General features: G+C 57.0%; 2 protein-coding genes across 2 annotated transcripts in view; both read right to left on the bottom strand.

The window, feature by feature from the left end:
- Positions 1–4,818: 4,818 nt before the first annotated feature.
- PIAS4 (protein inhibitor of activated STAT 4) overlaps positions 4,819–25,996 on the bottom strand; it is a 34,845-nt gene continuing 13,667 nt past the window's right edge. Inside the window, exons 3-11 of the mRNA XM_054463156.2 lie at positions 23,635–23,719; positions 19,520–19,561; positions 19,107–19,197; positions 18,861–18,989; positions 18,673–18,778; positions 14,533–14,606; positions 14,125–14,285; positions 6,684–6,814; positions 4,819–6,572 (exon numbers count right to left, since the gene is read on the bottom strand). Of these exons, the coding sequence (XP_054319131.1) occupies positions 6,313–6,572; positions 6,684–6,814; positions 14,125–14,285; positions 14,533–14,606; positions 18,673–18,778; positions 18,861–18,989; positions 19,107–19,197; positions 19,520–19,561; positions 23,635–23,719 (1,079 nt within the window). The 3' untranslated portion in view covers positions 4,819–6,312. The remainder of the gene's footprint in view (positions 6,573–6,683; positions 6,815–14,124; positions 14,286–14,532; positions 14,607–18,672; positions 18,779–18,860; positions 18,990–19,106; positions 19,198–19,519; positions 19,562–23,634; positions 23,720–25,996) is intronic.
- Positions 6,826–14,118, bottom strand: LOC134738842 (mucin-3B-like). The gene is made up of 3 exons (XM_063658207.1): positions 9,955–14,118; positions 8,768–9,076; positions 6,826–8,127 (listed from the first exon to the last, which is right to left on the bottom strand). The coding sequence occupies exons 1-3, from the start codon at positions 12,145–12,147 to the stop codon at positions 7,594–7,596; spliced, it is 3,036 nt and encodes a 1,011-aa protein (XP_063514277.1). The 5' UTR covers positions 12,148–14,118; the 3' UTR covers positions 6,826–7,593.

Here is a 25,996-nt window from a genome sequence, read left to right as displayed (position 1 = left end):
CTGCAGTGGCCCCCAGCCTGCTGGGCCCAGGAGAGAGAGAGAAGCATCTTTGCTACTAGCTGTTGCTGCTACCTGCCTCTGCCCCCCGACGCCCCCCCTCCTTTTGAGATTAAGGAAAAAAAAAAAAAGTCAAAAAAGTTTTTAAAAATGAAAAAAAAAATTATAAACCAGTGAATGTAAAATGCCGGAGCAGGCCCAGCCTGGCATGGGTGCGGGCCTGCAGCCAGCCAGGCTCGAGCGGGCGATACCAAAGTCTGCCCCCCACCATTGTGGCCATGGAGTCCTGTCACTGTCTTTTTGCCTCCTTCCGAGGGGGGTCCCCCAGCCTCTTCCAGGGTCTTCCCCTGGAAATGGGCGGCTGCAGGGAAGGTGGGGGACGGGGGTCTTTGCACGATTCAGACCCTGGGGCCGTGGCAGGAGCGGTCACCTCACAGGTGGTGACACTGAGGCAGGGGCCTCAGGGTGCCCCCTCCCACCAGGCAGCCAGAATGGTTGGAGGCAAGACAGAGAGAATGAAAGGAAAAACAGAATAAAAAAAAATATTAAAAACCAACAAAAAAAAGCAAAAATCCTATTTTTTGAGAAAGAAAGATATTTATATTTGCAGTTTTATTTTAAAAAGTTATTTAAGTTGAAGCAGCCTTCCTGGAGGTGAGGGGGGGGGGTGGGTGGCTGGCGCAGGACGGGTCAGGGGCCTGGAGGCTGGGGGGGCCCCAGGAGCTACAACCTCAGAGTTAAGACTAGCTCGCATTAAATACATAGATTTACAAGGGGTGGGTGGGGGGACCGGGGCCAGGAGGTGGAGGGGGCCGGGGAGACCCCCATGCCTCGCCGGGGCTGCCTGGAGGCTGTGGACCAGGATCCGATGCCCAGGTCCCGCCCCCCACCCCACCCCAGGCCCAGAATCGAGGTGCCTTGGACATTGGAGGGGCCAGGCCTGGGGAATGGGGGGCGGGGCGGCGCCCTCAGGGTACAGAGCACAGACAGACATTCCAGAGACTGTATTTGAGAGTCTTTATAAAGTGTGGGAGATTTAAAAAAAAAAAAAAACTGATAAAAATGCACTTTTTGGGAGTGGGGAGGGAGAAGCTTTAAAAGTAATAAAAAACAAACAAAAACACAAAAGATGAAAAAACAAAAAAATTCGTTTTTCTTGTACATAAAAAAAAAAAAGAACCACTAAACGCAGCCTGTTACGACCGCTGCCGCCTCAGTCGCCTCATTTGATGTTCTCTGTGTTTTGTTTGGGGGAGGCTGGGGAGCGGGGATGGGGGCCTTGGGGGGGGTCCCCTTTTTCCCCTTTTGGCCCTGAAGAGACTGGGTGGGTTGAGCGCCTCATCCACACCACACCTTTGGGCCCAGGGTGACCGGATCCTGGGTCCCAAGGAGAGAAGCCCCAGGTCCCCGACCTTTCCTGCTCTTCCTGCCCAGCCTTGGAAGCCAGGCCCATCTCTTTGGGGTCCGTCTGTTGCGTGGTAGGGAGGCTGGGTGTGGATGGTGACCCAGAGCACCGGGGTGGGGGGTGAGTGTCCGAGGAGTACCCAGGTCCAGAGGCCCCTCTTGCAGGGAAGGTGACCCACAGCCCCTGGCGCGGGCAGGCAGCTGGCACAGGATAAGGCCAGAGGGGCAGCAGGGAGAACCGGCCGGGCGGGTTGTCAGCAGAATCCAGGGCTGGGCCCTGGGCACCGCTGACTCCAGGCTTTCCCGAGGCCCCAGGCGGGGTAGCCTCACCTGGGGGCCACCTGACTGTGCTAGAGGACCCCAGGGTGCTGCCCCATGCCAGGCCCCAGGGACATGAGCCAGGATCTGGAGCTGGAAGCCTCAGCTAGCTGCAGCCCCTACCTCTGGGTAGGGTCTCTGAGGCAGAGCCTCCTCCTTCCTCCTGTCCTCCAACCAGACTCGGCCGATGTCCAAGGAATCTGTCCAGGCCAGCAAAGGTGGGGATGGGGCCAGCCCCAAGGGATGGATGAGGCACTCATGGAAGCAGATGGCACAGTGAGGCACCAGTGGCTGCACTGAGCCGGGCACTGGGTCCACTCAGAACCCCAGCTCCTCCTCTGTGGATTGGGCTCTTCCCAGTAGCCACAGGAAGTCAACAAAGCCTGGCCCAGCCCTTGCCAGGAAACACCACATAGACCACACCACGAAGTCTGAGGGCCTCCGTGTCCTTGTGTGGACCCCATGCTAAAGCCCCTTACCTGTGCAAGGCCACCCATGAACCTGCTGCAGCCAGGATTCGTGCCCAAGTCCCTGACACGGGCTGGGGCAGGGTTGGGGGTCGGTGGTTCTACAGCCGTGTCCTGAGCCCCCTGCACCCTGGACCCTCAGGGCACACTGAGGCCTCTGCTCAGAGGTCCCACGTTGGGAAGCTGAAGGAGCCGCAGCCTCAGGACCACAAGCCAGGGTTAGGTGCTTCCTAACCTCTGTGCTTCAGAGAAGGCCGGGAGTGGTGGTTCATGCCTGTAATCCCAGCACTTTGGGAGGCTGAGGAGGGAGGATTGCTTGAGCCCAGGAGTTCGAGACCAGCCAGAAAAACAAGGTGAAACCACATCTCTGCAAAAAATACAAAAATTAGCCAGGTGTGATGGTGCACGCCTGTGGTCTCAGCTACTCTGGAGGCTGAGGTGGAAGTATTGCTTGAGCCCAGGAGGTCAAGGCTGCAGTGAGCTATGATTGCATGCACCACTGCACTCCAGCCTGGGTGACAGAGTGAGACCCTTCCTCAGAAATGAAAATAAACGTAATTCACACACCATATAATTGCCCTTCAAGGCCAGGCGCAGCGGCTCATGCCTGTAATCCCAGCATTTTGGGAGGCCAAGGCAGATGGATCACGAGGTCAGGAGATTGAGACCATCCTGGCCAACATGGTGAAACCCCGTCTCTAGTAAAAATACAAAAATTAGCCAGGCGTGGTGGTGCACGCCTATAGTCCCAGCTACTCAGGAAGCTGTAGCAGGAGAATCACTTAAACCTGGGAGGTGAAGGTTGCAGTAAGCCGAGATGGTGCCACTGCACTCCAGCCTGGGCAACAGAGCAAGACTCCATGTCAAAAAAAAAAAAAGGCCGGGCGCGGTGGCTCACGCCTGTAATCCCAACACTTTGGGAGGCCGAGGTGGGCCGATCACGAGGTCAGGAGATCGAAACCATCCTGGCTAACACGGTGAAACCCCGTCTCTACTAAAAATACAAAAATTAGCCGGGCGTGGTGGCAGGGGCCTATAGTCCCAGCTACTTGGAAGGCTGAGGCAGGAGAATGGCGTGAACCCGTGAGGCAGCACTTGCAATGAGCTGAGATTCCGCCACTGCACTCCAGCCTGGGCGACAGAGCGAGACTGTCTCAAACAAACAAACAAACAAATTCCCTTAAAAAAATTATGCACCTGTCACCACTAATTCCAGAACATTCTATCCAGCCCAAAGGATGCCCATATCCATTTGTGGTCACTCTCAATCCCCTTCTCCACCCTCCGGCACCCATGAATCCCCTTCCTGTCTCTGTGGATGGGCCTGTTCTGGACATTTCGTAGAAATGGGATCACACGCCGCGTGGCCTTTGGTGTCTGATGTCTCTCACTAAGCGTGGCGTCCTCAGGGTTCGTCTGTGCTGGGGCCTGTGTCACAGCCTCGCTCCTTTTCATGGCTGTCATTCTGCGGTGTGGATGGCCACGCTGCGCTGATTCACTCCCCAGTTGGACACGGGTCATTGCCACGCTTGGCTGCTGTGCACATCCGTGAACACGTTTCAGTGTGGACGGATGTGTTCACTTACCTTGGGGACATGTCTAGGACTGGCATTGCAGGTCCCACACTAACTCCACATTTAACCTTTTGAACAACTGCTCAACTGTTTCCAAAGGGCTGCGCCATGTTATCCTCCCCAGCTACGTGGACTGCAGCTTCCTCTGACCCTCGCTGCTGTCTTTGATGCTAGCTGTTCCTGGTAGGGGTGACAGGTATCTCACTGTGCATTTGACTCACATCCCTAACATCTCTTCATGTGCTCATTGGTTGTCTGTATTATTATTATTATTATTGTATATATATATTTTTTGAGACGGAGTCTCGCTCTGTTGCCCAGGCTAAAGTGCAGTGGCGTGATCTCAGCTCACTGCAACCTCCGCCTCCCAGGTTCAAGCGATTCTCCTGCCTCAGTCTCCCAAGTAGCTGGAACTACAGGGCGCGTGCCACCATGCCTGGCTTTTTGTATTTTTAGTAGCGATGGGGCTTCACTGTGTTAGCCGGGATGGTCTCGATCTCCTGACCTCAGGTGATCCGCCCACCTCGGCCTCCCAAAGTGCTGGGATTACAAGCATGAGCCACTGCACCCGGCCCTTTTTTTTCATCTTACAAAAGCAAAACGTTTGTGTATCGTCTTGGCCACCCAGAGACATGGACGATCCTGGGACCTGAATTCCGCGTATGGCCCAAGCCCCTTCTCCCAGTCTCCCAGCTTGGTGGACACCAGGCCCAGGCAGTACAGTACACAGTAAAACTGGCCTCATTCAGGTCGGGCACGGTGGCTCATGCCTGTAATCCTAGCACTTTGGGAGGTTGAGGCAGGAGGATCACTTGAGGCCCAGAGTTCAAGACCAGCCTGGGCAACACAGCGAGACTCCCTATTAAAAATAAATAAATAAATAAATAAATAATCTGCCTCATTTGACCACGAGCAGCACCTTTTGAATTCTGAAGCTGAGGCAATAACCAAGAAAGAGAGATGTGGGTGAGGCTGTTTCTGTCCTTCCCCCAACCCCGCCCCCCAACTACACGGTACACACTTAAGAGACACAGAGCACAGAAAAGCAGACACCTGGGTGGCTTCACCTCGACCTTTTTTATTTGCATTTTTTAAAAACAATTAAATTAGAATACAAATATTAGAAAACAGCGGCCTTCAGCTGCCCGTGCGGGCGGGAGGGGCCGAGCTGCGCAGCGGGCTGCGGGCTCTGCAGTGAGACTGAACTGCCCTCGGCCAGATGCACGTCCCTTTCTTTAGACCTGAAATGATATTGCTTCCTGACTAGGAGTTCTGTTTATACAAAGGAAAATTCTGGGCTGGGGAGGACAAAAGCAAAACAGACCGCAGGCAGCGGTGTTAAAGAACCAGGTGAGGCCAGTGCCCCGCCTGAGCCCCGGTCTCCTGGGGGGCAAGGGGGGTGCCCAGCTGTGGGCTCCTGGAGGCAGAGCCCTGGTAGCTCCCCCAGTTGTTGGACCCTGAGGCCAAGGGCATGGGTGGGGCCTGCGAGGGGCCAGGAACCCCTGGGGACAGGAGGGAGGCCCCTGGTCTGGTCCTGCTGGAAGAGTGAGGCTCCCGGGGGACAGGGTGCCGGGCTAGCCTCATACCCGTCGGAAAACCAAGAGCAAAAAGGAGAGGAATCAACCCAAACCGAGAGCCGGGGTGGCCGGGGTCCCTGCTGCCCCTTGGGAAGCGACCGCCCCCCAGGCCCCAAGGACCGGGGTATGGTGGCGGCGGCGGAAGCTGTGGACATCTGTGGACATCTGTGCTGTTCCGTAGGGAAGTTAACCTGAATTGGAGTTACCGAGGTAGCTGGCTAGAAAACTGAGACCCCCCCACGCCACACGGTGCCGCACCCTGGGCCCCCGCCTTCCCCGGGGGTTCCTGGCCACACGCCGGGTCTTCAAAATACCAAATTATTGCACTTTCAAAAAATACAACACATCTGTGGCTAAACCCTCCCCAGCTGCCCACCGCACCCCCATCCTGCCCACCCATCCCCCCACCCCACTGCCCCTCCCTGCCCCAACCCACTCCATGGCTTCTCGGCTAAAACCCCCGCTGCTCGGCGTGTGAGGGTCTCTGGGCGAGGGTGCATTTACAGAGAAAAAGCAAAGGAAGAGACAAACGTCAAAGTGGTCGCCAGAGAGGAGCTGCGCCCCACCGCCCGCCGCCCAGGTCCCTGCGCACGGGCTGGAATGGTCGTGGGAAGGGGGCGGCGGGACATCCGGAGGGGAGGGCGCAGGGCGGCGTCCTGGTCCCTCCCGCCCACTACCCCTTCCCGGCTCGGACTCCAGCCGGGGAGGCGGCTGTGTGGGTGGCCGGCCTTGTTTTTAAGAGTTTGACTTTTTTGTTTCATTTTTCTTTTTTGTATCTTTTTTTGTCATTTTACTTTTTTAATCCCCCGATAGGAGAGTCCAGAGGTACAGGTGCCAGGAGCCAGGCAAAAGGGTGGAAAAACAAAACGAACGACAATAAAAAGAAAAAGAAAGGTCACTCCTCCCTCTGCGCCCGAGGCTGGCCCGCGCCCCTCTGCGTGGTGAGCACCAGGAAAGTCGAGTGTGCGGCCAGGGTCAGCAGGCCGGCACCAGGCCCTTCTGGAAGGGGCAGCGGCGCTTGGGCCGGGGCCCCTCTTCGTCCTCGTCTTCCTCCTCCTCTTCCTCCTCCTCCTCATCCTCCGAGGATGATGAGCTGTCCAGCGTGAGGTCCACCACATCGGCGCCCGGCTTCCCATTCTCCACGCTGCCCACAGGGCCGCCGCCACCTGTGCTGCCCAGGGCACCGCTCCCGTTGACGCTGGGGGCGGGCAGGAGCCCACTGGCGTCCGAGGGGCCTGTGGGCGACAGGGACAGGGTACAGGTACTTAGGATGCAACCACTGACAAATGGGGAAACTGAGGCGGCCCTGGCTGCAGACTGCGCAGCTGGTGGGGCGAGGCACTCACCCAGCACGAGGATGGCGCCCTGCGGGCTGCAGCTGCGCTCCTTTTCGGCGCGGATCGGGCACCACGAGCCGTCCACCAGGTACTCGATCTCGTCAGCGTCCTCACACTCGCTCAGGATCTTCGAGAGGAGCCTGGGGCAAGGCGGACAGCTGACGCCTGGGCTGGAGGCGCCCCGCCCCCCAAACTCCCCCAGCCCTCCATCCCTCCCGGATGCAGCCAGACACTCCCCACTTCTCTCTGCAAGAGCAGCTTCACCACCCCGACCGCAGGGGTCCAGGGGCCCCGCATTCCCTCCCCTGGCCTCAGGCCCCTACAGGTGCTGAGCCCCAGGCAGGTCTGCAGTGCACAGCACGGCCAGGGGAGGGGCGCGGCATGGAGGCAATACCCAGTGGCCCCCAACTACCCACAAGAGCAGGGGGTGTGGCGGCTGCAGGGGTCCTGCCCACCCTGCCCCTCTGGGCACCTCCAGGTGTGCACGCATGTTTGAGCGTGTGTGGATGTGACAGTGTATCTATGCGTGTGCATGTGCGTGTGTGCGAGCATGTGCGTGTGTGCACACGTGTGTGGAGTCTATGAATGTGTATGTGTGAGCACGTGTACACACGTGTGACTGCATATGGGCATACGTGAATGTGGACTGTATGGATGTGTGTGGGGGTGTGTGTGTGATGGTGTGGACTGTATGGATGTGTGTGGGTGTGTGTGTGTGACGGTGTGGACCGTATGGATGTGTGTGGGTGTGTGTGTGTGAAAGTGTGGACTGTATGGACGTGTGTGTGTGAGAGAAGGTGTGGACTGTATGGATGTGTGTGGGTGTGTGTGTGACAGTGTGGACTATATGGATGTGTGTGGGTGTGTGTGTGTGACGGTGTGGACTGGATGTGTGTGGGTGTGTGTGTGAAGGTGTGGACTATAGATGTGTGTGGGTGTGACGGTGTGGACTGTATAGGTGTGTGTGGGTGTGTGTGAAGGTGTGGACTGTATGGATGTGTGTGGGTGTGTGACGGTGTGGACTGTATGGATGTGTGTGGGTGTGTGTGTGTGAAGGTGTGGACTGTATGGATGTGTGTGGGTGTGTGGGTGTGTGTGTGTGAAGGCGTGGACTGTATGGATGAGTGTGGGTGTGTGTGTGAAGGTGTGGACTGTATGGATGTGTGTGGGTGTGTGTGTGTGTGAAGGTGTGGACTGTATGGATGTGTGTGGGTGTGTGTGTGTGAAGGTGTGGACTGTATGGATGTGTGTGTGTGTGTGGGTGTGTGTGTGTGAAGGTGTGGACTGTATGGATGAGTGTGGGTGTGTGTGTGTGAAGGTGTGGACTGTATGGATGTGTGTGGGTGTGTGTGTGTGTGAAGGTGTGGACTGCATGGATGTGTGTGTGTGTGTGTGGGTGTGTGTGTGTGAAGGTGTGGACTGTATGGATGAGTGTGGGTGTGTGTGTGTGAAGGTGTGGACTGTATGGATGTGTGTGGGTGTGTGTGTGAAGGTGTGGACTGTATGGATGTGTGTGTGTGTGTGGGTGTGTGTGTGTGAAGGTGTGGACTGTATGGATGTGTGTGTGTGTGTGGGTGTGTGTGTGTGAAGGTGTGGACTGTATGGATGTGTGTGGGTGTGTGTGTGTGATGGTGTGGACTGTATGGATGTGTGTGGGTGTGTGTGTGTGACGGTGTGGACCGTATGGATGTGTGTGGGTGTGTGTGTGAAAGTGTGGACTGTATGGACGTGTGTGTGTGAGAGAAGGTGTGGACTGTATGGATGTGTGTGGGTGTGTGTGTGACAGTGTGGACTATATGGATGTGTGTGGGTGTGTGTGTGTGACGGTGTGGACTGGATGTGTGTGGGTGTGTGTGTGAAGGTGTGGACTATAGATGTGTGTGGGTGTGACGGTGTGGACTGTATAGGTGTGTGTGGGTGTGTGTGAAGGTGTGGACTGTATGGATGTGTGTGGGTGTGTGACGGTGTGGACTGTATGGATGTGTGTGGGTGTGTGTGTGTGAAGGTGTGGACTGTATGGATGTGTGTGGGTGTGTGGGTGTGTGTGTGTGAAGGCGTGGACTGTATGGATGAGTGTGGGTGTGTGTGTGAAGGTGTGGACTGTATGGATGTGTGTGGGTGTGTGTGTGTGTGAAGGTGTGGACTGTATGGATGTGTGTGGGTGTGTGTGTGTGAAGGTGTGGACTGTATGGATGTGTGTGTGTGTGTGGGTGTGTGTGTGTGAAGGTGTGGACTGTATGGATGAGTGTGGGTGTGTGTGTGTGAAGGTGTGGACTGTATGGATGTGTGTGGGTGTGTGTGTGTGTGAAGGTGTGGACTGCATGGATGTGTGTGTGTGTGTGTGGGTGTGTGTGTGTGAAGGTGTGGACTGTATGGATGAGTGTGGGTGTGTGTGTGTGAAGGTGTGGACTGTATGGATGTGTGTGGGTGTGTGTGTGAAGGTGTGGACTGTATGGATGTGTGTGTGTGTGTGGGTGTGTGTGAAGGTGTGGACTGTATGGATGTGTGTGTGTGTGTGGGTGTGTGTGTGTGAAGGTGTGGACTGTATGGATGTGTGTGGGTGTGTGTGTGAAGGTGTGGACTGTATGGATGTGTGTGTGTGGGTGTGTGTGTGTGAAGGTGTGGACTGTATGGATGAGTGTGGGTGTGTGTGTGAAGGTGTGGACTGTATGGATGTGTGTGTGTGTGTGGGTGTGTGTGTGAAGGTGTGGACTGTATGGATGAGTGTGGATGTGTGTGTGTGAAGGTGTGGACTGTATGGATGTGTGTGTGTGTGTGGGTGTGTGTGTGTGAAGGTGTGGACTGTATGGATGTGTGTGTGTGTGGGTGTGTGTGTGTGAAGGTGTGGACTGTATGGATGTGTGTGGGTGTGTGTGTGTGAAGGTGTGGACTGTATGGATGTGTGTGTGTGGGTGTGTGTGTGTGAAGGTGTGGACTGTATGGATGTGTGTGTGTGGGTGTGTGTGTGTGAAGGTGTGGACTGTATGGATGTGTGTGGGTGTGTGTGTGAAGGTGTGGACTGTATGGATGTGTGTGTGTGTGTGTGTGAAGGTGTGGACTGTATGGATGTGTGTGTGTGTGTGGGTGTGTGTGTGTGAAGGTGTGGACTGTATGGATGTGTGTGTGTGTGGGTGTGTGTGTGTGAAGGTGTGGACTGTATGGATGTGTGTGTGTGTGTGTGTGAAGGTGTGGACTGTATGGATGTGTGTGTGTGTGGGTGTGTGTGTGTGAAGGTGTGGACTGTATGGATGTGTGTGTGTGTGGGTGTGTGTGTGTGAAGGTGTGGACTGTATGGATGTGTGTGGGTGTGTGTGTGTGTGAAGGTGTGGACTGTATGGATGTGTGTGTGTGTGTGGGTGTGTGTGTGTGAAGGTGTGGACTGTATGGATGTGTGTGTGGGTGTGTGTGTGTGAAGGTGTGGACTGTATGGATGTGTGTGGGTGTGTGTGTGTGTGAAGGTGTGGACTGTATGGATGTGTGTGTGTGGGTGTGTGTGTGTGAAGGTGTGGACTGTATGGATGTGTGTGGGTGTGTGTGTGTGAAGGTGTGGACTGTATGGATGAGTGTGGGTGTGTGTGTGTGAAGGTGTGGACTGTATGGATGTGGGTGGGTGTGTGTGTGAAGGTGTGGACTGTATGGATGTGTGTGTGTGTGTGGGTGTGTGTGTGTGAAGGTGTGGACTGTATGGATGTGTGTGGGTGTGTGTGAAGGTGTGGACTGTATGGATGTGTGTGGGTGTGTGTGTGTGAAGGTGTGGACTGTATGGATGTGTGTGTGTGGGTGTGTGTGTGTGAAGGTGTGGACTGTATGGATGTGTGTGGGTGTGTGTGGGTGTGTGTGTGTGAAGGTGTGGACTGTATGGATGTGTGTGGGTGTGTGTGTGTGTGAAGGTGTGGACTGTATGGATGTGTGTGTGTGTGTGGGTGTGTGTGTGTGAAGGTGTGGACTGTATGGATGTGTGTGTGGGTGTGTGTGTGTGAAGGTGTGGACTGTATGGATGTGTGTGGGTGTGTGTGTGTGTGAAGGTGTGGACTGTATGGATGTGTGTGTGTGGGTGTGTGTGTGTGAAGGTGTGGACTGTATGGATGTGTGTGGGTGTGTGTGTGTGAAGGTGTGGACTGTATGGATGAGTGTGGGTGTGTGTGTGTGAAGGTGTGGACTGTATGGATGTGGGTGGGTGTGTGTGTGAAGGTGTGGACTGTATGGATGTGTGTGTGTGTGTGGGTGTGTGTGTGTGAAGGTGTGGACTGTATGGATGTGTGTGGGTGTGTGTGAAGGTGTGGACTGTATGGATGTGTGTGGGTGTGTGTGTGTGAAGGTGTGGACTGTATGGATGTGTGTGTGTGGGTGTGTGTGTGTGAAGGTGTGGACTGTATGGATGTGTGTGGGTGTGTGTGTGAAGGTGTGGACTGTATGGATGTGTGTGGGTGTGTGTGAAGGTGTGGACTGTATGGATGTGTGTGTGTGGGTGTGTGTGTGTGAAGGTGTGGACTGTATGGATGTGTGTGGGTGTGTGTGTGTGAAGGTGTGGACTGTATGGATGAGTGTGGGTGTGTGTGTGTGAAGGTGTGGACTGTATGGATGTGGGTGGGTGTGTGTGTGAAGGTGTGGACTGTATGGATGTGTGTGTGTGTGTGGGTGTGTGTGTGTGAAGGTGTGGACTGTATGGATGTGTGTGGGTGTGTGTGAAGGTATGGACTGTATGGATGTGTGTGGGTGTGTGTGTGTGAAGGTGTGGACTGTATGGATGTGTGTGGGTGTGTGTGTGAAGGTGTGGACTGTATGGATGTGTGTGGGTGTGTGGGTGTGTGTGTGTGAAGGTGTGGACTGTATGGATGTGTGTGGGTGTGTGTGTGTGTGTGTGTGTGAAGGTGTGGACTGTATGGATGTGTGTGGGTGTGTGTGTGTGTGAAGGTGTGGACTGTATGGATGTGTGTGTGAGTGTGGGTGTGTGTGTGTGAAGGTGTGGACTGTATGGATGTGTGTGGGTGTGTGTGTGAAGGTGTGGACTGTATGGATGTGTGTGGGTGTGTGGGTGTGTGTGTGTGAAGGTGTGGACTGTATGGATGTGTGTGGGTGTGTGTGGGTGTGTGTGTGAAGGTGTGGACTGTATGGATGTGTGTGGATGTGTGTGGGTGTGTGTGTGAAGGTGTGGACTGTATGGATGTGTGTGGGTGTGTGTGGGTGTGTGTGTGTGAAGGTGTGGACTGTATGGATGTGTGTGGGTGTGTGTGTGTGTGAAGGTGTGGACTGTATGGATGTGTGTGTGAGTGTGGGTGTGTGTGTGTGAAGGTGTGGACTGTATAGACGTGTGGGCCTGCAGGTGTGGGTGTGCGCGCACGCCTGCTTTCACACCGCACTGCGTGCCCGCCAGATCAGGAAACAGCCTGGAGTGAAGGTGCTGGCTGCTCAAAGCCCCTGCAGAGGCTGTGAGGGTAGCAATGGGAGCAGAGTGGGGGGTCCCCACGCCCATCCCAGCCACAGCCTCTCCAGAGCGCCCCCGCTGTGTCCGGCCTTCTTACTCGGAGGTCCTACCAGCCCCATTTTACAAATGCAGAAACAGAGGCTCGGGAAGGGGATGAGTTCCCTGAGGCCACAAGGCCAATTGGAGGCAGGCACTGGTTCTGCTCCCCCACCCGTCTTGGCCAAAGGGCCTCAGTCTCCCCACCCGCAGGAAAGGAAGGGTGCAGTGGCTGGGGGGCGTCTGAGGAGAGGCCCCCTGCCCCACGGGTCCATGCAGGGCCCAGGCTGGCCTGTTACTGTCAAGGCTACAGCTGCTCCCAGGCACCCGCAGTAGCATCGTTCTCATCACACAGGAGAGCCCTCGTCCCGCTCTGGGCCACCCTTTCTGAGGCTCTCACCCAGGCCAGCCCCTCCGCCCCGCCGAGCTCTCTGTGAGGCGATGCTCGGAGCCCACCGTGCCAGGGCCGCCCCAGGCGTAGCACAGCCCTGCCTGCCGCTTGCAAAACTCCTTTTCACCCTCCAAAGCCCCACCCCAAAGCTTCTCTTCCTCCTCCCCAAGACACACACAGCAACAGGAACGTTTATGTCTGCCTCTGCTTCTCTATCCGCTCCCCTGGCCAAGAACAAGAACCTGAAGGCAGGGTCTGGGACGGGGCTCTTTTGGGGACCCTGGGGTCACCCAGCTCAGAGCCAGGGACAGAGAGGCAATAGGGCTCATGGAACAAAGTATGAACCAAGGACCCCTCCTCCAGGAAGCCTCCCTGGCTACACCGAGTCCCATGGGCTGCTGAGGACAAGGCCTGCGTGGGACACAGCTGCCTGCCCCAGCCCTGGTGGCCCTGGAGCTGTGAGAGCTGCCACCACCCCAAGCCCAAGCCCCACTCCGGGCCTGTGGGGGAAGGCGGGCACCCGGCTGCACAGCTGTCAGGCTGGGAACAGAGCGGCCATTCAGGCAGCCCACGTGCCCAGCCCCAAGGACTCCTCTCTCTACCCGAAGCTGGGATGCAAGGGGGTGGCCACCCAGCCCTCCACAGAGGGGACCCAGACTCAGGCTGGGTTCGAGTCCCAGCCTGGCCCCCTGTGAGCCGGGGCAGCTCCAGCTGCTGGTTGCCTCCTCTGAGCCTGTTTTCTCATCTGTAAAATGAGGAAGCTCACAGGTCTGTCTCCTGGGATGGGGACAAGTGCATGAACCGGAGGTCCACTTGGGGATCAAATCTACAACCCCAGAGGCAGGCCAGCCCTGCCTTCACCTGCACAGTCTGCTGAGGCCATGCCCGAGGGCTGGGGACTCGGCCCACCCCCACAGGCAGGGCCTGCTCCCGCCTGTGAGGGCATCAGCTGGTGCCACTGTGGCCTCACGCCCTGCCGGTGGCTCTGGGGACGAGGCTCTGGGGCCGGCGCCGGGCAGGAGCCGCATCAGGCACCACAGACAATGGGGCTCAGTTTCTGGAAACTTAAGCCCTGGACAGAGCCTTCCACCAGGGGGAATGGTCTTGTCCTCCTGTCCCCTGTGGCCTGGGGAATGCCTGGCCACAGCTGTGCCACCTAGGAAGGGAAGGGCATGGCGTGGCCAGAGCGCTACAGGAGGCGCCACCTCCTCTGCCTTTCTGCGAGGTCACCCCCAAGGCTGCGCGTCCTAGGGTGAACGCCGTGTGAAAGCATGACCTGGCTCAGTTTTTTGTGGCAAAAACCACACTCCTGGAGCTCAGGGTCACACTCGCCTGAGGCCACGTGGGAGCGGGGTGGACTGGGGCCCACCTTCTGCAACCTAAGCTACGTGGCTGTCACCTGCATAGCAAAGGCTCTGAGAAGTTCCGCCAGAAAGAAACCGGCTCTTTTTGCAGCCCGGGGCTTCCAAAGCTCCAGGACCATGTGCCCCCATTGCTGTGTCTTGCTGGGGCACCACGTGGTCTGCAGGAAGCAGGGTGCCATCGAGACCTCCACAGCCGTCCGGCTCCGGCCGCCCTCCCCGGGGCCCCAGGCTCACCCATCAATGATGAGCTGGTCGTAGGGGGCTGGCTTGTCACACACGGGGCACATCCAGGTGGGCTTCTTCTCGTTCATCTGCAGGTAGAAGACGGCGTCGAAGCACTGCAAGTGGGCGCAGGTCTCTGCCCGGCAGGGCACAGAGAGCCGCATTTTCACCAGCTGTGGGGGAGGGGCTGCGTGAGCAGGGCACCCCTCCTGTTGTGCCCGCCTGCCCGGTGCCCCTCACCCCCAGCTCCATCCTGTGGCTTGCTCCAATCACTCATGCCTCAGGAACACGGAGGGGACCAAGACCAGCCTTGCCCCCGCAGGCTCGCGGCCCAGCCAAGCCGCCCCGGGCCCAGGGCCTCCAGGGAGGAAGTACGGTCGCAGTAGAGGGCCTCGAGGAGGGGGCTGTGCCCCAACTCACCGGGCAGATGAGGGACACTCGCACACCGGTGGTGGCGATCTCGCTGTCAGGATCAAGGCGCAGCTTCTCCTTGACTGTGGGGAGGGAACGGAAGACATCGTCAGGAGGGTGGGAACAGCAGGGCGTGGGGCTGTGATTCGCGTTCTCTCCAGCACGGATGTCCACCTCCCAGAACAGGCCCCTGACGAGTCCCGAGCTTCGCTGTGTAGCTCGGGGCCATGACGGATCAGAGAAAGCCGGGTGGCGACCACCATTAGATTTGACCACAACCTGGGCACAGCACAGACCCAGCCAAAGCCCCCACATGGAGGTGGCCTACGTGGCCCCCCCCCCACCCTGCGTGGGCTGTGACCCGTGGGACTTTTCTGGCAAGTTTCATGCAACACAGCCACCGACAGGGTCATTGCCGTGACTTCATTCTGTCACCGAAGCACCATCCCCAAGGCCACAGCGGGGAATGAGGCAGGGACTCCTTTGGGAGACGGATCCTGGGGCCTCCTGGCTGTGAGCCAGGAAGCGGCTGCCGCCCAGCCCCAGCGCCGCCCCAACGCAGCCCGCACAGCCAGGAGTGTAGCTGCTGCTTTAAAGGAAAAGATGGTGCCCGCCAGCAAGCTGCACGGAACACGGGGAAACATATGTGAAACATGAAGGCTTGGGGGCAGGTGCCGCCCTCCCATCGACAGGCAGCAGGCCCACAGCCAGAAGGAAACTCATGCAGGGACCCTGGCTGCCCTCCTGATGCTTCTGGGATGCGGCTAAACTCCATCCATGGGTAGCTCAGGAGAGACCCCAGCTCTGGGCCGTGCGGGGCAGACCACCCTGGCCCACAACCCATAGGGCCTGTCTATCCACCACTTGGCCCTCAGCTGCCTGGTGGACCAGTGTTGCTTCCTCCAGGAAGCCACCTGCCCAACTGACTTGGGGTCCAGAGTGATGGTGCCAGCCTGCGCCCCCCCCACTCCCCCCAGCTGTCCTGACGTTCCTCTGCCTGGAAATGCCCCTACCACGCCTTATGGCCTAAACCACCACTTATCTCTGGCCGCTTGGGAGCCACTTCCTCCTTTCTGACCCCCACCCAGCCCCCCGAGCCGGTGTGTGGAGCAGTGGCTCTCCCTTCTCCCGTGGGGACGTGGTGGCAGCCACGTGCTGGCCGACACGGTCTGGCTCCCTCACAGGCTCCCAGCAGCTCTCTTGCTTGAGCCAAGGCTGCCCCAGCCGCTCACTCCTCAGCTGAGTTTTCATCCCTGGATCCCAGCTTTGGCTACCAGGTGCCCAGGTGGACCCTCACGCCTGGCAAAGGGGCAGCTAGGAGGGGATGTAGGTGCCCCTCTGATTTTAAAGCAAACCCTCCCTCCTTCGTGTACAGAGAGACGTGCACAGCAGGAAGGGTTCAAGTGAGGTAAAGGTGAGGACTTCCTAGGTGCAGCAAGAAAGAAATCCAGTGACAGAAAGGCTGAGCCTGGGGCCGGCTGTGGGAAGCGGCAGGAGACCCCTTCAGAGAGGAAGCCTGACCCCGCAGCCCCCAGCACTGCAGGGCTCTGGTCACTGAGGAGTTAAGCCCGGCACCCACCCTGTGGGCCTAGAAGAGGCCTGCCCAGCCCCAGCCTCCTCCCTCAAGTTGGCCATTGTCCCCACAGTCAAGGAAGGTCGGCGGGAGGGTTGAAAAAAGGGCCCTTTGAGGGAAGAGGGAGGTGGGGCGGGGTAACCCAGGTCACAGAACCTTAACTTTGCCACTCTGTGCCTCAGTGTCCCCACTGGTCACACGGGGACATCGCCAGGCCCTCCCTCCCCGAGCCTGGAGGAGCCTGGCCAGGGATGCCAGACTCCGTGGAGGGACCCCTCGCCCTCCACGTCCTGCTCTGCAGAGGGGGCGCTGCCGGGTATCTTTCCTGACTTGGGGGGCTGGAGTGCACAAGAGGCTTCACCACGATGGGGCTCGCAGGCCCCTGGCAGTGCCAGCACTGCTCCAGGCTTCTGGACACCCAGGCTAGGAGGTGCCCTTTGGTGGTCAGGAACAGGGACCAGAGGCCCAGGCCTGGCTGTGCCAGGAGGGCAGTGCTCATGTGGAACTCTCTGGCCTGGGCACAGGGGCCTGGGCAGCTAGGAGGGGCAGCTGGAAGACCCTCTGGCCCACATTCTGCCAAGGGGCTGGGGTGGTGCCCAGATTCCACCTGAAAACAGCCACCATTCGGGAAGTGGGTGTGGCCCAGAACCGCCCTCTCCTCAGCCTGGCAGGTGGTCCCAGTCCTCACTCACCCGCCCGACCACCACTCCCAGCTCCAAAGGACTCCAGGTTAGGCCTAGCCTCTCCATAGGACAGGCCTGCAGAGCCCACTGAGGCCTGGGCCCCAAGCATGTGGGGTCCAGAGAGATGCCCAGGTGCCTTCAAGATGGCTCAGATCTATTCTCCTGAAGACAGTGACCACCAGAGAAGGCCATCGACTTTCTGAGGCCACACAGCCGCCAAGCAGGGCTAACTGCTGTATGCTGGCTTTGTGCTGCGCGGCTGCTCGGGGTGGGGACTGATTCGCCTGCCAGTCTTGGCAGGCTTTTATTTTTTTTGAGACGGAGTCTCAGTCTCACACTCTGACCCAGGCTGGAGTGCAGTGGCACGATTTCGGCTCACTGCAAGCTCCGCCTCCCGGGTTCATGCCATTCTCCTGCCTCAGCCTCCCAAGTAGCTGGGACTACAGGCGCCCGCCACCATGCCTGGCTAATTTTTTGTATTTTTAGTAGAGATGGGGTTTCACCATATTAGCCAGGATGGTGTTGATCTCCTGACCCCGTGATCCACCCGCCTTGGCCTCCCCAAGTGCTGGGATTACAGGCGTCAGTCACCATGCCTTGCCGGCAGGCTTTCTTTTAAAATTGCTCTGCGTGTCACTTAAAAAAAATTGTTTTCATTGTTACAAGTACAAAAGAGACCAGGTGCGAAAGTGGCCAAGACTGTAATCCCAGCACTTTGGGAGATTGAGGCAGGTGCACTGCTTGAGCCCAGGAATTTAAGACCAGCCTGGGCAACACAGCAAGATTCCATCTCTACGAAACATTAAAAAATTAGTTGGGGCCGGGCGCGGTGGCTCACGCCTGTAATCCCAGCACTTTGGGAGGCCGAGGCGAGCGGATCACAAGGTCAGGAGCTCAAGACCATCCTGGCTAACACAGTGAAACCCCTTCTCTACTAAAAATACAAAAAAATTAGCCAGGCACGGTGGCACGTGCCTGTAATCCCAGCTACTCAGGAGGCTGAGGCAGAAGAATTGCTTGAACCCAGGAGGTGGAGGTTTCAGTGAGCCGAGATCGCGCCATTGCACTCCAGCCTGGGCAACAGAGTGAGACTCTGTCTCAAAAAAAAAAAAAATTAGTTGGGTGTGATGGTGAACACATGTGGGCCCAAGCTACTCAGGAGGCTGAGGCAGGAGGATGGCTTGAGCTCGAGTTAGAGGCTGCAGTGAGCCACGATCCCACCACTGCACTGTAGCCTGGGTGATACAGCGAGACACTCTTTTTTTTTTTTTTTTGAGGTGGAGTTTTGCTCTGCAGCCCAGGCTGGAGTGCAGTGGTGCAATCTCAGCTCACTGCAACCTCTATCTCCCCGAGACCCTGACTCTCTAAAAAAAAAAATTAAAAAAAAAAAAAGATTAAATGAGGCCTCACCAATGTGAGGTCAGACCGCCGCCGCCCATCTTCCTCCCACAACAACCGCCTCCATGACCCTCGCTGTCCGTGACCCGCCAGGTCCCGCAGCACCCTTGGCCCCGCTGAGGCAACCAGAAGGGGCTGCTTAGACCACAGCTCCCTCTGTGCTCCTCTCACCCCTCCTGGCCTCTGTGCTGTCCCGGAATGAGGCTCCAGCTCTTTTGCTGCTTGGACCCCTGTGGGCTGGGGCACCTGGGGCCAGCAACACAAGGTGTGACCTACAAGCCTTTGCACAGCAGCTCCCACTGCCAAGTGCCCCCTCTGCCATCCGTATCCTCCAGAGACCTCCCCAGCCACAGCCGGGGGGCCATGGACCCCCAGAGTGACAGGCGGCCCCTGATCGATCTCCTTCGGGTGTAGGGCCCCCCACTTCACCCAGCACAGGGCAGGTTTCCAGGGTGGACTCGGCACCCCTCGGCCGAGGTGGCCTGAGCTGCTCACCCAGCGCCTTGCACAGCTCCGGGTGCTTCACCCCAATGGTCTTCAGCCTCTGCAGCAGCTCCGACGAGGTCAGCTGCCGTACCAGGTACAGGGCCACCGAGTAGCTCTGGGGACAGAAGGGCGGGGTCAGGGCTGGCAGGCCGGGGCCAGGGCTGGGGGGCAGGGTGGGCACCTGGGCACGCACTCACCTTGCCATAGTTCCCCCAGGTGACGGTGATGCGGTTGGTGGCCGAGGACAGGTACATGAGGTGGGTGAGGTTGATGGGGCGGCACGGCCTCTTGGGCTCCACCCCGGGCTTATTGGAGGGGTAGTAGCCCTGCAAGCAGGTGGGCTGCTCAGCCTCGAGCCAAGAGCGGCTGGGAAATCCAACGGTCCCTACCCTCCCTCTACGCCCCCCAAACTCGTGCAGCAGACGCAGTGGGGCCATGCTCACCGGGACTGAGCAGTAGCTGTGGTTGACCTTCACAGCGATGTTGGGCGGGTACTGGTCCTCCTGAGGGCAGCTGGTATCTGAGTAACAGATTCTGCAACGACAACAGGGACCATGGGGCGGGGAGGGGGCACACAGGAAGGGCTAGGCCGCTGCAGGGATACATGAATGGGAGCCAGGCGGCAGTGATGGGGGCACTGGAGAAGGTGACACGGGGGGTATCGGGGCCCCCGGGTGTGGCCTGAGTGGGGGTCGGATGGTGGTGTATCCCCAGACAGGGACAGACAGCAGGCGAGGGGAGCTGGGTTCCGCTGTTAGCAGGGGAGACTGAGAAGGGCCTGGGCCAGGACTGGGGGGCGGGGAGGGGTGGGTGGCTGAGGGTCCAGCCCTGGGGTCGCGGGCACACCTGGGCATACCTCAGGACGACCTGCACGGCTTTAACTCCGGGCTGCAGTTCCCTGTGGGTGTGGAGCAAACCAGAGGAAAGGAAAGGAGAGCTGAGTGAGGAGGGCTTGACCCCAGCCCGCCCAACAAGGTGGAGACCGCCACCCCACAAGGCTCCCTCCCCCAGAGCTGGGAAACTGGGGCCCAGGACTCTTTTGTACAGGCTGGGTGAGACAGGAGTGGCTGTGGGGTTAGGAGAGGGGCTGGCCTCCCTGGAAAATGCAAAAGAATCCACAGCAAAACCCTGAACCAGAGAGGGCAGCCAGGTACCTCTCCCTGCGAAGAAACATAGCTAAAACGTGCATTCTAGAATCTAGCAGCTGGCTCACAATGGCAAGAAAACACCCAGTTTGGGAGGTCAAGGCTGGCGGAGCTCTTGAGCCCAGGAATTCGAGACCAGCCTGTGCAATATGGTGAAACTGTCTCTACAAAAAATACAAAAAATTATCCAGGTGTGGTGGTGCACACCTGTGGTCCCAGCTGCTTGGAGGCTGAGGCAGGAGGATCGTCTGAACCCATGGAGGCAGAGGCTGCAGTGAGCTATGATTGCACCACTGCGCTCCAGCCTGGGTAACAAAGAGAAACACTCTCCAAAAAAAAAAAAAAAAACAAAAAAACCCAGTAACACCTGAGGATAAACTTTAACAAGAAACGCCCCCAGAAGAAGAGGAAAAAGTCTATCTACCCAAAGACGCATCCGTGGATGTTCACAGCAGAACTGACCACGACAGCCACAAACTAGCAGCATCCTGAGTGTCCTTCCATAGACCGAAGGACCAACACGCACGGGACGCGACCCAGTCACGGAAAGGAGCCAGGCTCAGACCCAGGCCTCGGCACAGGTGCACCATGAGGACGTCCCGCCCAGTGAGAGATGCCAGACACAAAAGGACACACAAGGCAGGTGGCTCACGACAGTAACCCCAGCACTTTGGGAGGCGGAGGTGGGTGGGTCACCTGAGGTCAGGAGTTCGAGACAAGCCTGGGCAACATGGTGAAACCTCGTCTCTACTAAAAATACAAAAATTAGGCCAGGCGCGGTGGTTCACGCCTGTAATCCCAGCACTTGGGGAGGCCGAGGCGGGCGGATCACAAGGCCAGGAGATCGAGACCCTCCTGGCTATCACGGTGAAACCCTGTCTCTACTAAAAATACAAAAAAAAAAAAAAAAAAATCAGCCAGGCGTGGTGGCAGGCGCCTGTAGTCCCAGCTACTCGGGAGGCTGAGGCAGGAGAATGGTGTGAACCCAGGAGGCGGAGCTTGCAGTGAGCCAAGATCACGCCACTGCACTCCAGCCTGGGCGTCAGAGCGTGACTCCGTCTCAAAAAAAAAAAAAAAACAAATATTAGCTGAGCGTGGTGGTGCATGCCTGTAATCCTACCTACTCAGAGGTCTGGGGCAAGAGAATCACTTGAACCTGGGAGGCGGAGATTGCAGTGAGCTGAGATCGCGACACTGCACTCCAGCCTGGGCGACAGAGTGAGATTCTGTCTCAAATAATAATAATAAACGAAAGCCACACAGTATGTGATTCCACTTCTACGAAATGTCCAGGACAGGCCCATTTACAGACAGGAGGGGATGCGTGGGGGCCAGTGGATGAAGGGTGGCAGCTGCTGGGGATAGACACAACTGCTCTGAGACTAGGCAGTGGTGGGAGCTGCGCTACCTACTGATCCACAAGAACCCACTCGATGACACCCTTAAAAATTGTATATTCTATGGTATGCAAATCATATCTCAACGTAAGAAAAAGAAATGTGGGATGGGCAGGGTGGCTCATGCCTGTAATCCCAGCACTTTGGGAGGCAGAGGTGGGGTGGATCACATGGTCAAGAGATTGAGATCATCCTGGCCAACATGGTGAAACCCTGTCTCTACTAAAAACACAAAAATTAGCCAGGCGTGGTGGTGCGCACCTGTAGTCCCAGCTACTCGGGAGGCTGAGTCAGGAGAATCGCTTGAACCTGGGAGGCAGAAGTTGCAGTGAGCCGACATCACGCCACTGCACTCCAGCCTGGCGACAGAGTGACTTCATCTCAAAAAAAAAAAAAAAAAAAAGAGAAAGAAAAAGAAATGTCCAGAAGCTTTCTGAGGAGAAAACCAAACTCATTTTTTTTTTTTTTTTTTTTGAGACGGAGTCTCCCTTTGTTGTCCAGGCTGGAGTGCAGTGGCGGGATCTCGGCTCACTGCAAGCTCCGCCTCCCGGGTTCATGCCATTCTCCTGCCTCAGCCTCCCGAGTAGCTGGGACTACAGGCGCCCGCCACCACACCCAGCTAATTTTTTTGTATGTTTGGCAGAGACGGGGTTTCACTGTGTTAGCCAAGATGGTCTTGATCTTCTGACCTCGTGATCCACCTGCCTCGCCCTCCCAAAGGGCTGGGATTACAGTTGTGAGCCACCGAGCCCAGCCCAAACTGATTTTATACTGTGTGGCTGGCTCTGAGCACCTGCAGCAGGGACCCAGTGCAGGTGGAGGCTGTGCTGACCCAGGTACACAGACAAGGAAGATGAGGCTGAGGAAGACGAGGTCGCCACCTTGTGTCACCCAGGCAGAGAGGCCTCCGTGGCCAAGCCTGGCTCGGCTGGATCTGAACCCTTACTAGGTGTGAGGGCCAGGCTGGGAGGCCCCAGGAACCTGGCCCCACAGCAGGTGGGGGCGGTGGGTCTGAAGCGGCTGGGCATGAGAAGTCGGGCATTAAATGGAGGCGCCCAGCCCAGCCCTGCCATGGACTCAGGGGTGACCTGGGCAAATTACCTCCCCTGTCCTGAGGGCCTAGCACCCACCATTATCCTGCCCAGCAGGAATCTGTCTCAGCTGGAGGCAGGACAGCCTTGGCGAGACTGAGGGAGGAGCAGAGCGCAGGGCAGCCACATTGGCCCCTCACCTGCTACAGTTCGACTGTCCTCATCTGAGGGCGACCCTGCCCCAGGCAACACCGGGCTGTGTCTGGGGACATCTGTGGTTGTCAGGGTTAGGGGTGTTCCTGGCACAGAGCAGGTGGAGGCCAGGGACGCTGCTCAGCAGCCTGCAGTCCCCAGGACGGCCCCACCGAGGGAACCATCCCACCTCACTATCCACGGTGCGGAGGGGGATACCCCGTGTTCATTATATAACTGGGAAAAAACCTGACTTCCGCCGGGCGCGGTGGCTCACGCCTGTAACCCCAGCACTCTGGGAGGCTGAGGTGGGTGAATCACCTGAGTCAGGAGTTCGAGACCAGCCTGACCAACATGGCAAAACCCCGTCTCTACTAAAATTACAAGATTAGCCGGGCGTGGTAGCGGGCGCCTGTAATCCCAGCTACTTGGGAGGCTGAAGCAGGAGAATCGCTTGAATCCAGGAGGTGGAGGTTGCAGGAAGCCAAAATTGCGCCACTGCACTCCAGCCTGGAAGCCTGGATAACAAGAGCCACACTGAGTCTCAAAAAAACAAAAACAAAAAACACCTGACTTAACTTCCTGCTCATGCTGGACACCAGAATAAATTCCTGATAAGGCGGGCGGTGTAAACCGGGGACCCCCAGCTCCTGCGATTCAACTCCTTTCTCCCCCTCCAATTCAGGGTGTGGATTTCAATGTATGCAGCCTTCTGGGACCTCAGCAGGGCAGAGGATCATGGGACGCAGAATCTCTTGGGGGTATGTGGAATCCCCTAACCCAGGGAGGTCTCGCCCGGGTTATCCTGCCCTAGGGGACACTGGACAATGTCTGGGGACATCCGTGGTTGTCACAACAGGGGCGTGTTCTTGGCATGGAGTGGGTAGAGGCGAGGAATGCTCCTCCTCCGCACCCTGCAATGCCCAGGATGGGCCCAGGAGGGCAAGACCGTGTTAAAAGGGGACAGTGAGTCCGCCTCTCTCTAGCGGGCTGCAGGGCACAGGCAGTGGGCACACAGCCCAGCACCTGAGACCCAGGATGGGGTTTTCTGGAAGGAAGCAAACCCGGCCACTGCCTTGCAGCACGGTTCTGGACTGAGCCCGAGCGAGGTCTGCAGTGGATGTGGCTGCCAGCTATCCCCAGTGAGCCCAGGAGAAAGTGGGTGGGTGGGCGGCGGGGTGCTGGGCTGGGGGAGGTGCCGCACACCTGGAGTTCCGGATCAACTCCACCTGTCTTGGCGTCAATGCGAAGATGCATGGGCTCTCCTGAAGCTTCTCGTTGTTCTGTGGGACTGAAGACAAACACGGGGTCAGGGGCATGTCTGGTCCCTGGCAGGTCCCCCGAGCCCAGTCGCTTTTCCCAGCCTGCGCCTCTTCAGACCAGGAAACAGGAAATGGGAAGTTGGCCGGACAGATATGTGGGGCAGAGGTGGGGGCCGCCCAGGAAGGAGGATGAGGGAGGACTCCCGCCCGTCCCCTTCTCGGGGCCGCTCACCACGGCCTGTGTCCTGTTGAGGGCCACTCAGAGAGCTGGGTGACCTTTGCAGCCTGTGGGATGCAGGCGTCTACTTAGGAAAACTGAAAAGTGCCGAGCTGCCTGGCGGGGAGAGCTGGACCCAGCCAGGCCAGCAGGACACTGCCATACCTCCTCCCTCCTGAGCACAAACCGGACCCGGCCCTTGCTCTCCTCATGCCTGCAGGGTGGCCACGTCACCTGGACAGAGGTGGTGCCGGGGGTACTGACGGGATGAAGGCCATGGTGCTCATAAGCCTGGGCCCTACCCTCTTACTTAGAACTGGACTGACAAGCAGAGGCGCAGTCAGAAAACATTGGTTTTTGTTTGTTTTGTTTTGTTTTGGAAATGGAGTCTTACCCTGTTGCCCAGGCTGGAGTGCAATGGCACGATCTTGGCTCACTGCAACCTCCGTCTCCCGGGTTTAAGCGATTCTCCTGCCTCAACCTCCGGAATAGCCACCACGCCCAGCTAATTTTTGTATTTTTAGTAGAGATGGGATTTCGCCGTGTTGGCCAGGCTGGTTTCGAACTCGTGACCTCAGGTGATCTGCCCATCTCAAAATCTCAAAATGCTGGGATTACAGGCATGAGCCACTGCGCCCAGCCAGCCCCATTTTTTTTTTTTTTTTTTGAGACTTTGTTTCACTCTTGTTGCCCAGGCTGGAGTACAATAGCACAATCTCAGCTCACCGCAACCTCCACCTCCTGTGTTCAAGCGATCCTCCTGCCTCAGCCTCCCAAAGTAGCTGGGATTACAGGCGTGAGCCACCACGCACGGCTAATTTTGTATTTTTAGTAGAGGCAGGGTTTCTCCATGTTGGCCAGGCTGCTCTCGAACTCCCGACCTCAGGTGATCTGCCCGCCTCGGCCTCCCAAAGTGCTGGGATTATAGATATGAGCCATGGTGCCTGGCTGCCGCATCTCTTAAAAAAAACAGCAGGGTGTGGTGTCTCAAAAAAAAAAATTAGCCAGGCGTGGTTCGGGCACCTGTAATCTCAGCTACTTGGGAGGCTGAGGCAGGAGAATTGTTTGAAGCTGAGAGGCAGAGGTTGCAGTGAGTGGAGATCACACCACTGCCTGGGCGACAGAGCGAGACTGTTTCCAAAAAAAAACCCAAAAAAACAAAAACAAAAACAAAAACAAACGGCCGTGCACGGTGGCTCACGCCTGTAATCCCAGCACTTTGGGAGGCCGAGGCGGGTGGATCACGAGGTCAGGAGATCGAGACCATCCTGGCTAACACGGTGAAACCCCATCTCTACTAAAAATACAAAAAATTAGCCAGGCGTAGTGGCAGGCGCCTGTAGTCCCAGCTACAAGGGAGGCGGAGCTTGCAGTGAGCCAAGATCGTGCCACTGCACTGCAGCCTGGGCTACAGAGCGAGACTCTGTCTCAAAAAAAAAAAACAAAACCAAAAACAACAACAACAAGAAAACAAACAAACAAAACTCTAGCTGAACAATAAAAAGACAGTGAGAACACAAACTACCAATATCAGAAATGAAAGAACAATAGTGCAGACCCTACAGCTTTTCAGTTCAATAGGGGAATAAAAGGTGAAACTTTATACCAATGAATCTGACAACTTAGCGACATGGACAAATTCTCCCAAAGATGCAAATTACGAAAACGGGTACCAAAAGATACAGGAAGTTTGAAAAGCTCTTTACCTGTTAAGGAATTTGGATCCATAATTAAAACCTTTTCTGAAGACTGCAGGTCCAGATTGGGCGTAGTGGTTCATGCCCGTAATCCCAGCACTTTGGGGGCTGAGGTGGGCAGATCGCTTGAGCCCAGGAGTTTGAGGCCAGCCTGGGCAACAAAGTGAGACCTTGTCTCTACAAAAAATTTTTAAATTAGCCAGGTGAGGAGGTGCGCACCATCTGTAGTCCCAGCTACTTTGGAGGCTGAGGCAGGAGGATTGCTTGAACCCAGGAAGGGGAGGCTGCAGTGAGCCATGATCGTGCCACTGCACTCCAGCCTGGGCAACAGAACCAGACCCCATCTCAAAAAAAAGAAAAAGAAATTGCAGGTCCATACTGGTGAATTCTAT

This window comes from Pongo pygmaeus, chromosome 20 (genome assembly GCF_028885625.2).
Source record: "Pongo pygmaeus isolate AG05252 chromosome 20, NHGRI_mPonPyg2-v2.0_pri, whole genome shotgun sequence".
NCBI classification, from domain to species: Eukaryota; Metazoa; Chordata; class Mammalia; order Primates; family Hominidae; genus Pongo; species Pongo pygmaeus.
This window is presented reverse-complemented; position numbering and strand designations above follow the sequence as displayed.